At 39.1% G+C, this 14,209-nt stretch overlaps 2 protein-coding genes across 2 annotated transcripts; one reads left to right on the top strand and one right to left on the bottom strand.

The window, feature by feature from the left end:
* The first annotated feature begins 446 nt into the window (after window positions 1-446).
* On the top strand, window positions 447-980 carry LOC127680109 (olfactory receptor 2D2-like). Its single transcript, XM_052175679.1, has one exon. The coding sequence runs from the start codon at window positions 447-449 to the stop codon at window positions 978-980; it is 534 nt and encodes a 177-aa protein (XP_052031639.1).
* A 10,760-nt stretch (window positions 981-11,740) lies between these two features.
* Window positions 11,741-12,685, bottom strand: LOC127680098 (olfactory receptor 2D3). The gene has a single exon (XM_052175673.1). The coding sequence runs from the start codon at window positions 12,683-12,685 to the stop codon at window positions 11,741-11,743; it is 945 nt and encodes a 314-aa protein (XP_052031633.1).
* Between the last annotated feature and the right edge of the window lie 1,524 nt (window positions 12,686-14,209).

Below are 14,209 nucleotides of genomic sequence, written 5' to 3'. Positions count from 1 at the left end.
TCATATAAGCCATGAGGAGTCCACGGATAATGCACCAGAACCTCACATTATAGCTTTACAGATTAACGCATAAGCCATGAGGAGCCCACTGATAATACACCAAAACCTCACATTCATTATAGCCTTATAGATTAATGCAATTGGATTCATCATTGTGTTATTAGCAGTCTCATGTTCAGATTAAAAATATACAATTCTTTTCATCTACTCCCAATTCACCAGATGACAGCAAATACAAATATTCCATTTCATAAAGCACTGTTGTCTAAGCACTGAAAACACTCCAAGGCTTGTAGCATAATAATCTCTGAAGAAGCAGGAAAGCAAAGTTTTGAAATGTTTTCTAGTGATCAGGCTAACTTTAAGCTCTGCAAACTCTGAAAAAAAAATTTTGTATTGCACACATCCACATTCATAGACAGTTTCTGCTAAAAGGCAGATGAACTATGCGACAGGCAAATCAGACACAGGTGACCAAATTTCTCCTTCTGGGACTCTCTGATGACCCCCACACCCAGAAGCTGCTGTTCATCTTATTTCTGGGCATCTACATGGTCACTGTCCTTGGAAACTTGCTTCTCATGTTCCTGGTTCAGGCTGACTCTCGGCTTCACACACCCATGTATTTCTTTCTGTGTAACTTGTCTCTGGCTGACCTCTGCTTTTCTACCAACATTGTCCCACAGGCCCTCATCCATCTCCTTTCAAGGAAAAAGACGATTTCATTCAGACGCTGTGCAACTCAGCTTCTGCTCTTCCTCATTTTTGGGTGTACACAATGTGCCCTTTTGGCTGTGATGTCCTATGATCAGTATGTGGCTATCTGTAACCCTTTGCATTACTCTAGCATCATGACATGGAGGGTGTGTATCCAGCTGGCTACAGTGTCATGGACTAGTGGCATTTTAGTGTCTGTGGTGGACACCACTTTTACACTAAGACTTCCCTATCGAGGCAGCAACAATAATGTGCCACACTGACCCCGGTAGAATCTGTGTGACAAGTTCCACAGACTGAGGCATTACACCTCAAAAGAAGCGTGTCTCCTGGAACTAGTTGTGGAACTCTCGGCCAGAGAAAACAATTAAGCTACAGTTCTCATGGCAATATTTTGTTCTCTTTCATTCCTTTTCTTACCTACAGGTTCCTGGTAGCCTAAACCATGATCTTAAGCAAGAATAATGGGTATGAAACCATCCCTTAAAACAGGCCACTAACAAGATCTTATCTCCAGGAAAACCAACGCTTTACTTTTCAAATCGTTTACAAAATTATTATGATAAAAATTGTCCTCTTAGTTCTACAGTCTTGATTTTAAAGTCAACACCCATGGTGGACTTGCAGGCCTCGCAGAAAGTGTCATCAGTGAAGTGCTCCATCAAACTTGTCTTGCCCGTGCTGCAGGAGCCGCTCTGGCCGCTGTGTTCTGTGAGTTTGCATAGCTTAAAGTTAGCCCGATCACTGGGAAACATTTCAAAACTTTCCTTTCCTGCTTCTTCAGAGATTATCATGCTACACAACTTGCGTTTTCAGTCCTTGGACCACAGTGCTGTATGAAGTGGAATATTTGTATTTGTTGTCATCTGGTGTATTTCTTTAATTTTAGGAGGTTTTTGTTTCTTCTTTAAGGGCTTTTACTAGTTGACTGATGTTCTCCCATATTTCTTTAAGGGAGTTATTTAAGTCTTTCTTGAAGGCCTCTATCAGCATCATGAGATATGATTTTAAATCCAACTCTTGCTTTTCCAGTGTGTTGGGGTATCTGGAACTTGCTGGTGGGCAGATCTCATACAGACTCTAAGAGAACAGAAATGCCAGCCAAAACTGCTATACCCAACAAAACTCTCAATCACCATAGATGGAGAAAACAAGATATTCCATGATAAAACCAAATTTACGCAATATCTTTCCACAAACCCAGCACTACAAAGGATAATAGGTGGAAAACACCAATACAAGGAGGGAAGCTACACCCTAGAAAAAGCAAGATAGTAACCTTCTATCATCAAACCCAAAAGAAGATAACCACTCAAACATAAAAATAACATCAAAAATAACAGGAAGTAATACTCACTATTCCTAAATATCTCTTAACATCAATGGACTCAATTCCCCAATAAAAAGACATAGACTAAAAGACTGGATATGTAAACAGGACCCTACATTTTGCTGCATACAGGAAACACACCTCAGTGTCAAAGACAAACACTACCTCAGAGAAAAGAAACTGGGGAAGACCCTTGAGGACATGGGTACAGGGGAAAAGTTCCTGAACAGAACACCAGTAGCTTATGCTCTAAGATCAAGAATTGATAAATGGGACCTCATAAAATTACAAAGTTTCTGTAGGGCAAAGGACACTGTCATTCTGACAAAACTGCAACCAACAAATTGGGAAATGATCTTTTCCAACCCCACATCTCACAGAGGGCTAATATCCAATATATACAAAGATCTCAAAAAGGTAGACTCGAAAGAGACAAATAACCCTATTAAAAATGGGGTACAAAGCTAAACAAAGAATTATGAGCTGAAGAATTATGAATCGGTGAGAGGCACTTTAAGAAATGTTCAACATCATTAATCATCAGGGAAATGCAAATCAAAACAACCCTGAGATTTTACCTCATACCAGTCAGAATGGTTAAGATTAAAAACTCAGGAGACCTCAGATGTAGGCAATGATGTGAAGAAAGAGGAACACTCCTCCACTGCTGGTGGGATTGCAAGCTGGTACAACCACTTTGGAAATCAGTCTGGTGGTTCCTCAGAAAACTGGGCATGACACTTCATGAGGACTCTGTTATACCACTCCTGGGCATATAACAAGAGAATTCCCTGGCATGCAATAAGGACACATGCTCCACTATGTTCATAGCAGCCTTATTTATAAGGCTCATTCACAAAAGAACACACATGAATGCAGTCACTGATAAGTGGATATTATCCCAGAAGCTTTGAATAGCCAAGACACAACTCACATATCAAATCATTCCCAAAAAGAAAGGAGGAGAGGGCCCTGCTCCTGGTAAGACTTGATGCAGCAATGTAGGGGATCACCAGGACAGAGAAGAGGAAGGGGTTTGATTGGGTAATGAGCAAAGAGAAGAGGGTTTATGGGACTTATGGGGAGGGGGTAACCAGGAAAGGGAAAATCATTTGAAATGTAAACAAAAATATAGAAAAAATTTTAAAATGCTTGTATTATTTTTCCATATTTATTTTTAATTATTTTTATTCCATATATTCTTTATTTACATTTCAAATGATTTCCCCTTTCCAGGATGCCCCCTCCCTGAAAGCCCCATAAGCCCTCTTCCCTCCCCCTGTTCCCCAATCAACCTCTTCCCATTTCCCCTACAGTGCTACACTCAGCTTTTCCAGGACCAGGGGACTCTCCTTCCTTCTCCTTGGGCATCATTTAATATGTGAATTGTTGAAGATCAAGTGGCCATAGGTGTGTGGATTCATTTCTGGGTCTTCAATTCTATTCCATTGGTCCACTTACCTGTTCCTGTGCCAATACCATGCAGTTTTTAACACTATTGCTCTGTAGTATTGCTTGAGGTCTGGGATACTAATTCCCCCAGAAGTTCTTTTACTGTTGAAAACAGTTTTAGCTATCCTGGGTTTTTTGTTATTCCAGATAAATTTGAGAATTGCTTTTTCTAACTCTGTGAAGAACTGAGTTGGGATTTTGATGGGGATTGCATTGAATAAGGACACATGCTCCACTATGTTCATAGCAGCCTTATTTATAATAGCCAGAAGCTGGAAAGAATCCAGATATCCCTCAATGGAGGAATGGATACAGAAAATGTGGTATATATACACAATGGAGTACTACTATTCAGCAATTAAAAACAATGAATTCATGAATTTTTTAGGCAAATGGATGGAACTGGAAAATATCCTAAGCGAGGTAATGTAATCACAAAAGAATGCACATGGAATGCAATCATTGATAAGTGAATATTAATTAGCCCTGAAGGTCTGAATACTGAAGATACAATTAGCATATCAAATGATTCCCATGAAGAAGGAAGAAGAGGACCCTAATCCTGGAAAGGCTTGATCCAGCATAGTAGGGGAGTACCAGGACAGAGAAAAGGGAGGGGAAAAGATAGGAGAATGGATGGAGAAAAGAGGACTTATGGGACATATGGGGGGGAGGGACTGGGAAAGGGGAAAGCTTTTAGAATGTAAACAAAGAATATAGAAAATAAATATTTAAAAAAAGTTGCGTGAATTGTTTCTTGGGTATTCCAAGCTTCTGGACTAAGATCCATTTATCAGTGAGTGCATAAGATGTGTGTTCTTTTGTGATTGAATCACCTCACTCAGGATGACATTCTCCAGTTCTACCCACTTGCCTAAGAATTTCATGAGTTTATGGTTTTTAATAGCTGAGTAGTATTACATAGTGTAAATATACCAAATTTTCTGTATCCATTCATTTATCGAGAGACATCTGTGTTCTTTCCAGCTTCTGGCTATTATAAATAGTGCTTCTATGAACATAGGTGGAGCATGTATTCTTATTACATGCTGGGGAATCCTCTGGGTATATGCCCAGGAGTGGTATAGCAGAGTCCTCCTGTAGTAGTATTATGCCCAGTTTTCTGAGGAACTCCCAGATTTATTTCCAGAGTGGTTGTACCAGCTTGCAACCCCATCAGCAGTGGAGGAGTTTTCTTCTTTCTCCACATCCTCTGCACCACCTATTTTCTCCTGAGATTTTTATCTTAGCCATTCTAACTGGTGTGAGGTGAAATCTCAGAGTTGTTTTGATTTGAGTTTCCCTGATGACTAAGGATGTTGAACATTTTTAGGTGATTATCAGCCATTCGATATTCCTCAGGAGAAAATTGTTTGTTTAGCATTGTACCTCATTTTTTTATCTTTTTTTAATTGAGTATCTTCTTCATTTACATTGCCAATGGTAAAACCTTTCCAAATTTCCCCCTCCCAAAAGCCCCCCTCCCCAACAATTGTTGGGGAGCCTACCCCTCCTCCCACTTCACCTCTCACCCCCACCCCCTCACCCCCTACCCCTGCCTCCATGTATATGCCCCTCTACCGGACACACTCCCACCTTACCCCCAACCCACACCTGCCCCCATCCATTTCCCTTTGTTGGGGCCTCTATTGAAACTTTACCTGACCAAAGACCACTCCTCCCACTGATGCCCAATAAGGCATTCCCCTGCTACATTTTTGGTTGGGACCATGTGTACCCCTTGGTTGATGGTTAAGTCCCTGGGAGTCTTGGGGTGTCTGGGTGTCCCAAGGCATTGTTCTTCCCATGGGGCTGTATACCCCTTCAGCTTTTCTGGACCACCCTCCAGATCCTCCATTGGGGACCCCAAACCAGGTCCAATAGTTGATTGCTAGTTTCTGCCTCTGTATTTGTAAGGCTCTGGCAGGGCCCCGCTGGAGACAGCCATGGTATTCTCCTTTTAGTACATGCTTCTTGTTGTAGTGCTGGGGTTTGGTGACTCTTTATAGGATGAGTCCCCAGGTAGGGCACTCACTGGATGATCTTTACTTCAGACTGCTCCACACATTGCCTCCCTTAGAGCTCCTGTGAGTATTATGTTCCCTTTCTCAGAGGAACCTCACTTAAGTCCCCATTTTTAATAGTGTTATTTGGTTCTCAGGAGTCTAACTTCTTGACTTCTTTGTATATCTTGGATCTTAGCCCTCTGTCAGGTGGAGGGTTGGTAAAGATCTTTACCCAATTTGTTGGTTGCAGTTTTGTCAGATTGACACTGTCCTTTGCCTTACAAAAACTTTATAATTTTATGAGGTTCCATTTGTCAATTCTTGATCTTGGAGCATAAGCTATTGGTGTTCTGTTCAGGAAATTTTCTCTGTGCCCATGTGCTCAAGGCTCTTCCCCAGATCCTTTTTTAGTAGTTTCAGTGTGTCTGGTTTTATGTGGCAGTCCTTGATCCACTTAGACTTGAGCTTAGTACAAGGAGATAAGAATGGATAGATTTTCATTCTTATGAATGGTGACCTCCAGTTGAACCAGCAACATTTGTTGAAAAGGCTCTTTGTTCACTGGATGGCTGTAGCTCTTTGTCAAATATCAAGTGACCATAGGTGTGTGGGTTCATTTCTGGCTCTTCAATTCTATTCCATTGATCTACTTGCCCATCACTGTACCAATACCATGCAGTTTTTAACACTATTGTTCTGTAGTACTGCTTGAGGTTGAGGATACTGATTCCCACAGAAGTTCTTTTCTTGTTGAGAATAGTTTTAGCTATCCTCAAAACAAAATAGTTTTGTTATACCAGATGAATTTGAGAATTTCTCTTTCTAACTGTATTAAGAATTGAATTGGGATTTTGATGGGGATTGTACTAAATCTGTATATTGCTTTTGGCAAGATGGTCATTTTTACTATAACAATTCTGCCAATCTGCCAGCATGGAAGATTTTTCCATCTTCTGAGATCTTCTTGGATTTCTTTCTTCAAAGACTTGAAGTTCTTGTCATACAGATCTTTCACTTGTTTGGTTAGAGTCACACCAAGATACTTTATATTGTTTGTGTCTATTATGAGGCGTGTCATTCCCTAATTTCTTTCTCAGCCTGTTTATCCTTTGAGTATAGGACGGCTACTGATTTGCTTGAGTTAATTTTATATCAAGCCTGCCACTTTGCTGAAGTTGTTTATCAGCTGTAGAAGTTCTCTGTTGGAGTTTTTTGGGTTGCTTAAGTATAATATCATATCAGCTGCAAATACTGATAATTTGACTTCTTCCTTTACAAGTTGTATCCTTTTGACCTCCTTTTGTTGTCTAATTGCTCTAGCTAGAACTTCAAGTACTATATTGAATAAATATGGAGAGAGAGGGCAGCCTTGTCTGGTTCCTGATTTTAGTGGGATTGCTTCAAGTTTCTCTCCATTTGTTTTATGTGGACTACTGGTTTGCTGTATATTGCTTTTATTATGTTTAAGTATGGGCCTTGAATTCCTGTTCCTTCCAAGACCTTTAACGTGAAAAGATGCTGAATTTTGTCAAATGCTTTTTCAGCATCTAATGAAATGACCATGTGTTTTTTTTTTCATTGAATTTGTTTATTTAGTGGATTACATTGATGGATTTTCCTATATTGAACCATCCCTGCATCCCTGGTATGAAGCCTACTTGATCATGGCGAATGATCATTTTTGATGTGTTCTTGGATTCAGTTGGCAAGAATTTTATTAAGTACTTTTGCATGATATGCATAAGGGAAATTGGTCTAAATTTTTCTTTCTTTGTAGGATCTTTGTGACGTTTTGGTATCAGCGAAATTGTAGCTTCATAGAACAAGTTGGGTAGGGTTCCTGCTGTTACTATTTTGTGGACTAGTTTGAAGAGTATTGGTGTTAGGTCTTCTTTGAACATCTGATAGAATTCTATACTAAAGCTATCTTGTCCTGTGCCTTTTTTTTTCTTTTTTTCTTTTTTTTGGTTGGGAGACTGTCAGTGACCACTTCTATTTCTTTAGGTGTTTTGGGATGGTTTAGATGCCCTATATGATCCTAATTAAATTTTGGTATTTGGTATCTGTCTAGAAAATCATCCATTTCATCCAGATTTTCCAGTTGTGTTGAGTATAGGCTTTTGTAATATGATATGATAATTTTTTTAATTTCCTCAGTTTCTGTTGTTATTTCTCCCTTTTCATTTCTGATGTTGCTAATTTGGATACTGTCTCTGTGCCCTCTGGATAGTCTGACTAAAGGTTTATCTATCTTGTTGATTTTCTCAAAGAACTAGGACCTGGTTTTGTTGATTCTTTGTATAGTTCTTTTTGTTTCTACTTGGCTTATTTCAGCCCTGAGTTTGATGATTTCCTTCCTTCTACTCATCTTGGGTATATTAGCTTTTTTTCTGTTCTAAAGCTTTCAAGTATGCTGTTAAGCTGCTATTACATGTTCTCTCCTGCTCCTTTTTGGAGGCACTCAAAGCTATGAGTTTTCCTCTTAGCACTGCTTTCATTGTGTCCCATAAATTTGGGTATGTTGTGCCTTCATTTTCATTAAATTCTAAAATGGTTTTTATTTCTTTCCTTATTTCTGCCTTGACCAAGGTATCATTGAGTAGAATATTGTTCAGCCTCCATGTGCACGTGGGCTTTCTGTTGTTTTTGTTGCTATTGAAGACCACTTTTACTCCATAGTGATCTGATAGGAGGCATGGAATTGATTCAATCTTCTTATATCTGTTGAGTTCTGTTTTGTGGCCAATTATATGGTCAGTTTTTAAGAAGGTGCTGAGAAGAAGGTACATTCTTTTGATTTAGGATGAAATGTTCTATAGATATCTATTAAATAAATTTGATCCAAAACTTCTGTTAGTTTCACTGTGTTTCTGTTTAGTTTTTGTTTCCCTGCTCTCTCCATTGAAAAGACTGGGGTGTTGAAGTCACCCTCAATTATTGTGTGGGGTGTGATGTGTGCTTTAAGTTTTAGTAAAGTTTCCTTTATGTATGAGAGTGCCCTTGTATTTGAAGCATATATGTTCAAAATTGAGAGTTCTTCCTGGTAGATTTTTCCTTTGATGAGTATAAAGTGTCCTTCTGTGTCTTTTTTGATGACTTTTGGTTGAAAGTCTATTTTATTGGATATTAGAATGGCTACTCCAGCTTGTATCCTGGAACCATTTCCTTGGAAAACTGTTTTCCAGCCTTTTACTCTTGGTTGGTGTTTGTCTTTGACACTGAGATGTGTTTCTTGTATGCAGGAAAATGTTGGGTCTTGTTTATGTATCCAGTCTGTTAGTCTATGTCTTTTTATTGGGGAATTGAGTCCATTAATGTTAAGAGATATTAAGGAATAGTGATTGTTGCTTCCTGCTATTTTTGATGTAATTTTTATGTTTGTGTGGTTATCTTCTTTTGGGTTTGTTGAAAGAAGATTAATTTATTGCATTTTCTAGTGTGTAGTTTCCCTCCGTTTGTTTGTGTTTTCTATTCAGTATCCTTTGAAGGGCTGGATTTGTGGAAAGATACTGTGTAAATTTGTTTTGGTAATTAAATATCTTGGTTTCACCATCTATGGTAATTGAGAGATACAGCAGCCTGGGTTGGCATTTGTGTTCCTTTAGGATCTGTATGACTTCTGCCCAGGCTCTTCCGGCTTTTATAGTCTCTGGTGAGAAGTCCAGTATAATTCTGATATGTCTACCTTTATATGATACTTGACATTTTTCCCTTACTACTTTTAATATTCTTTCTTTGTTTAGTTCATTTGATGTTTTAATTATTATGTGACAGGAGGAATTTCTTTTCTGGTCAAAAGTGTTTGGAGTTCTGAGGCTTCTTGTATGTTCATGGGCATCTCTTTAGGTTAGGGAAGTTTTCTTCTACAATTTCATTGAAGACATTTACTGGCCCTTTAAGTTGGAAATCTTCACTCTCTTCTATACCTATAATCCTGAGGTTTGGTGTTCTCATTTTGTCCTGGATTTCCTGGATAGTTTGGGCCAGGAGCTTTTTGCATTTTTTATTTTCTTTGGCTGTTGTATCAATGCTTTCTGTGGTATTTTCTGCATCTGAGTTTCTCTCTTCTATCTCTTGTATTCTGTTGTTGATGCTTGACTATGCATCTATGCCTCCTGACTTCTTCCCTAGGTTTTTTATGTCCAGGATTGTTTCCCTTTGTGATGTCATTATTGTTTCTACCTTCATCTTTAGATCCTGAATGGTTTTATTCAATTCCTTCACCTGTTTTGTTGTGTTTTCCCTTAGTTCTTCAAGGGCTTCTTTCTGTTTACTTATGTTCTCCTGTATTTCTTTTAGGGAGTTATTTATGTCCTTCTTGAAGCCCTCCATGTAGCCCTCCATCAGTATCATGACCTGTGATTTTAAATCCAAATCTTGCTTTTCCAGTGTGTTGGGGTATCCAGGACTTGCTGTTGTGGGAGAATTGGGTTCAGATGGTGCAATATTGCCTTGATTTCTGTGAACAAAGTTCCTAAATTTGCCTGTTGCCATCTGGTTATCTCTAGTGTTAGTTTGTCCTGCTGTCACTGGCTAGTGCTTAACCCTCCTGTATACCTGCAAGCCTATCTCAGCAATCCTTGGTGGCCTACTTTCCCCTGGCACAAATTCCTGTGGTGCTGCTGAGTTCCTGGGTGGAGGTTGGACTTCTGTCAAATGCCTCCCCGTGGGGTACCCCGGCAGGGTAGGTGCCCAGATGGCTGGCTGTGGCTCCGTGGAGCTCCTGAGTGCAAGCAGTGTTCTGGCTGGGTGTGTCTCAAGTGATCTTCTACTCTGCTTACCAGTTTGCTACGCATTCATAGGAACAAAGATGACAGTGTCTCACCTCTGACCACGGGACTCCCTCCAAATGCTTCCCTGGAGGGCAGATGACCCCCAAAAGGGGAGGTGCCCAGATGACTAGCTATGGTGCTGTGGAGCTCCTGGGTGCAGGTGGAGTCCTGGCCAGGTGAGTCCCAAGTGATCCTCTATCCTGGTGATCCATGCTTACCAGTCTGCTACACGGTAACAGGCTCAAAGATGGCAGCATCTCCTATTCCTTTCTATCTTCCTAAAATCCATCTCTTTTGGACTGGCCTGGCTGTATTTATTTAGATAAAAACACAGAAAATGCTTGATTCAAACCAACAGTTTTCATCAGAGCTCCAACTTATTCATATTTTTATTGAGACCCTAATTTGTAACAGTTTCTGGGCTATACATTAGAAATTCATTAGTGAACCCAACAAGGAAGATCTGCATCACTATTTGTATAACAACATTTTCCCAGCATAACAGCCATAGGATATTATAGCAGAGCATCTGTGACTACTTGCAAGCAATGCTCAAGATCAGGCCTGTTGCCATTCTCTGATAGAAGCAGGTAAAGAGGAGCATTAGGTTAGATTGGAGATGCCAGGCATGCTTAGCTATACTGTCCTCTTAGTTGTGTATAATTCTGGTAAACTGCTTGTGGTTTCAATGGCCTTGTGCGGTGAAAAGACCATACACACAGTATGCAGAAGGTAAATTGAAGTGTGGTGCTGGGAACTATGATCTATGCAGCTATGAGGAAATAATCCATGCTTGGTCAGATATTTTAGGGCTGTGATTGTTTGGGAGCCACCAAGACTCCCCAATGCAATGCTTCACTCATGCCTATAAATGAGCTCAGAAGAACTCATGTTACACTTTTTATAGAACTCAAAATGGGCAGGAGCTGATGCAGAAGCTGTGGAGGGGTGTTGCTTATGGACTTGCTCTTCATGGCTTGCTCAGCCTGCTGCTTTATAGATTCTAGGACTACCAATCCAGGAAGCATCCACACAATGGAATGGCCATTCCATATTCCTAATTAAGAGAATTCTCTACAGGTTTGTCTACAGCCAGTCCTTACGGAGGCAATTTCTCAATTATGTCTCTCTCCCCTCAGATGATAAGAACCATGCCAAGTTGCCATTGACATAAAACTAGCATGTCATGTGTCAGCAGATTTGGCTGTTTATGCCTAAATTGGTTTCAAGGTAGATTAATTATGCACTTACTAAAATAGTTCATTTCACATCTCATAATCAAAAGGCAACCCAGTTTTATAACTTTGCCGCTTATGTTTGTGCTCTGGCTTAGAGTGGTCACGATTTCCTCAATCAGTTCTGTTTCACAATTCATCCTGAAATGACACACTTCATAATTGCCTTGCAAAATCCTGCTCCATTTTTAAAGATATTACCATAATGATAAAACACAGACCCACAGGTCACTGCTTCTGAAAGAAGGCCACTCTTGCAGCTAATCTCCTGAAGGCACTTTTGACATTCTTGTTCCGAAGACTATAAATTATAGGGTTTAGCATTGGAGTCACCACTGCATAGAACACAGACATTATCTTATTCTGTTTCTTCATGGATTTGGTATTTGGCTGCATGTAGTTAAATATTGCAAACCCATAGAAGAGGACAACAACAACAAGGTGAGATCCACAGGTTGAAAACACCTTGAGTCTCCCCTCTCCAGAATGCATTTGGATCACAGTGGAGATGATGTTCCAGTAGGAGATGAGGATGAGGGAGACAGGTGCTAGGAGAATTGCCACACCCATTGCAAAGATGGCCATTTCTGTGCTGTAAGTATCTGCTGAAGCCAGCTTCAGGAGGGCAGGAAGTTCACAAAAGTAATGGCTGACTATATTCTGCCCTTGATAGGGAAGATGGAAAGCAAAAATAATATCTATCAGGGATACCAAGAGCCCACTAGCCCAGGACCCTAGGGCCAACTGCAGACATAGTTGTTGGGTCATGATGGTGGAGTAGTGCAGTGGCTTGCACACAGCCACATATCTGTCATAGGACATTACTGCTAGTAGTGCACACTCTGTACACCCAATCTGAAGGGAGACAACTACCTGTGTCACACATCCCCAAAAGGAAATAGTTTTCCTTTTTACCAGGAAGTGGGACAATACTTGAGGAACAATGCTACTTGAAAGACAGAGATCAGCAAAAGAGAGGTTTCTAAGAAAAAAGTACATGGGGGTGTGAAGGCGAGAATCCATAAAGATGAGGATAATGATGAACAGATTTCCCAGTACCGTCAGAATGTAAATGATGAAGAAAAGAACAAATAGTAGGACCTGAGTCTGTGCATCTTGTGAAAGACCCAGCAACAAAAACTCATCTACAAAGGTCTGATTTTTTCTTCCCATTGAGATGTTTTTGTATTTACCTATTTGTCAGAAACAATAAGAAAGCAGTATAATTGAATTCATGGCCTTTGGTCATATAGAAATGACTGGTATTAAAACTGATGTGTAATTGGGTAGTGCAAAGATTTTATATTTTTCTGTCTAACAGGTTCTGATTAATGTATAGAATAATCTTGATTCTAAATTTTTGTTCTCAGTGTACAATTGGCTCATGCTCCATCCTCCAAATCCTTCTTATAACCATTGTTGCTTTTTAATTAAGACCAGTGCTGTTTTTTAAATAGATCAAAATGCAATATAATTTAAATCCTTCTGGGAGGGCTGGAAATATGGTTCTGATGTTAGAACTCTCTGCTCTTCCAGAACACCCAGATTCCATTCTCAGCACCTGCATGACAACTTATAAACGTCTTTAACTTTTATTTGAGAGAATATGATGCCCTCTCTTGGACTCTGAAAGCATTAGGCACACGAGTGAGGCACAGACATATGTGTAGACAAAATTATTCAGAGACATTAAGAAAAAAATTAAACTCTCTCTGCCAAGTTTTGACAGGAGGGTTAAAATTCATATATGAAAAAAGAAAAACAAACTGGAATTGTTATGGTATATGAAACAATTGTTCAGAAATAATTAAGGAAATGTTAATTGTACTTGTGACATATGTGGAAAGGTATCTGTGAAATAATAACATGATTACGACAGTAGTAGAATAGAATATTTGAGGGAGATGCTAAAGAAAAGTGACATTCAGCAAATATCAAAGACAATATAAACTAAGTATAAAAATGGTATTTCAAAGAGCATGCCCAGAATATGAAGAAGAAATTGTGGTGTACAATTTGTGCAGAGAGTTAATACGTCAACTATTAAGGCATTATTAAAGAAATGTATTTATATCATAGTAGTTCAAGTAACAGTATCTCAGTGAAATTAATAGAAAATTCACAATCAAACTCAAGAATACTTTGGGGATAATATTTGTGGATTGGTAGGATTGATATAGTGAAAACGGTCATCTTACCAAAAGCAATATATTGATTAAATAAAATTCCCAACACAATTTTTTACAGACATTGAGAGAGCAATTCTCAAGTTTATATGGAAAATTAAAAACCTCAGGATAGTCAAAAAAAGTCTGTACTATAAAAGGACTTCCTTAGGTATCACTATCCATGATCTCAAGTTGTACTACAGAGCAATAGTAATAAAAACTGTACAGTATTGGCACAGAAACAGAAATGTTGTTCAATTGAAGTAAATAAAGTACCTCGAAATAAACCCACACACCTATGGACCCTTGAACTTTTAATAAAAAAGCCCAAACTATACAATGGGATTAAAAAGAAAGCATCTTCAAAAAATGGTACTAGTCTAACAGATGTCTGCATGTAGAAGAATGGCAATACATCCATATTTTCACCCTGCACAAAATTCAAATCCAAGTGGATTAAAGACCTCAACAAAAAAATGGATGTACTAAATTTAATAGAAAAAAGTGGAGAACATCCTTAAACACATTG

This window comes from Apodemus sylvaticus, chromosome 1 (assembly GCF_947179515.1).
Source record: "Apodemus sylvaticus chromosome 1, mApoSyl1.1, whole genome shotgun sequence".
NCBI classification, from domain to species: Eukaryota; Metazoa; Chordata; class Mammalia; order Rodentia; family Muridae; genus Apodemus; species Apodemus sylvaticus.
This window is presented reverse-complemented; position numbering and strand designations above follow the sequence as displayed.

Bases quoted from the DNA above. Each gene is read 5' to 3' on its own strand.
- LOC127680109 (XM_052175679.1), top strand. From the start codon at position 447: ATGCGACAGGCAAATCAGACACAGGTGACCAAATTTCTCCTTCTGGGA.
- LOC127680098 (XM_052175673.1), bottom strand. From the start codon at position 12,685: ATGGGAAGAAAAAATCAGACCTTTGTAGATGAGTTTTTGTTGCTGGGT.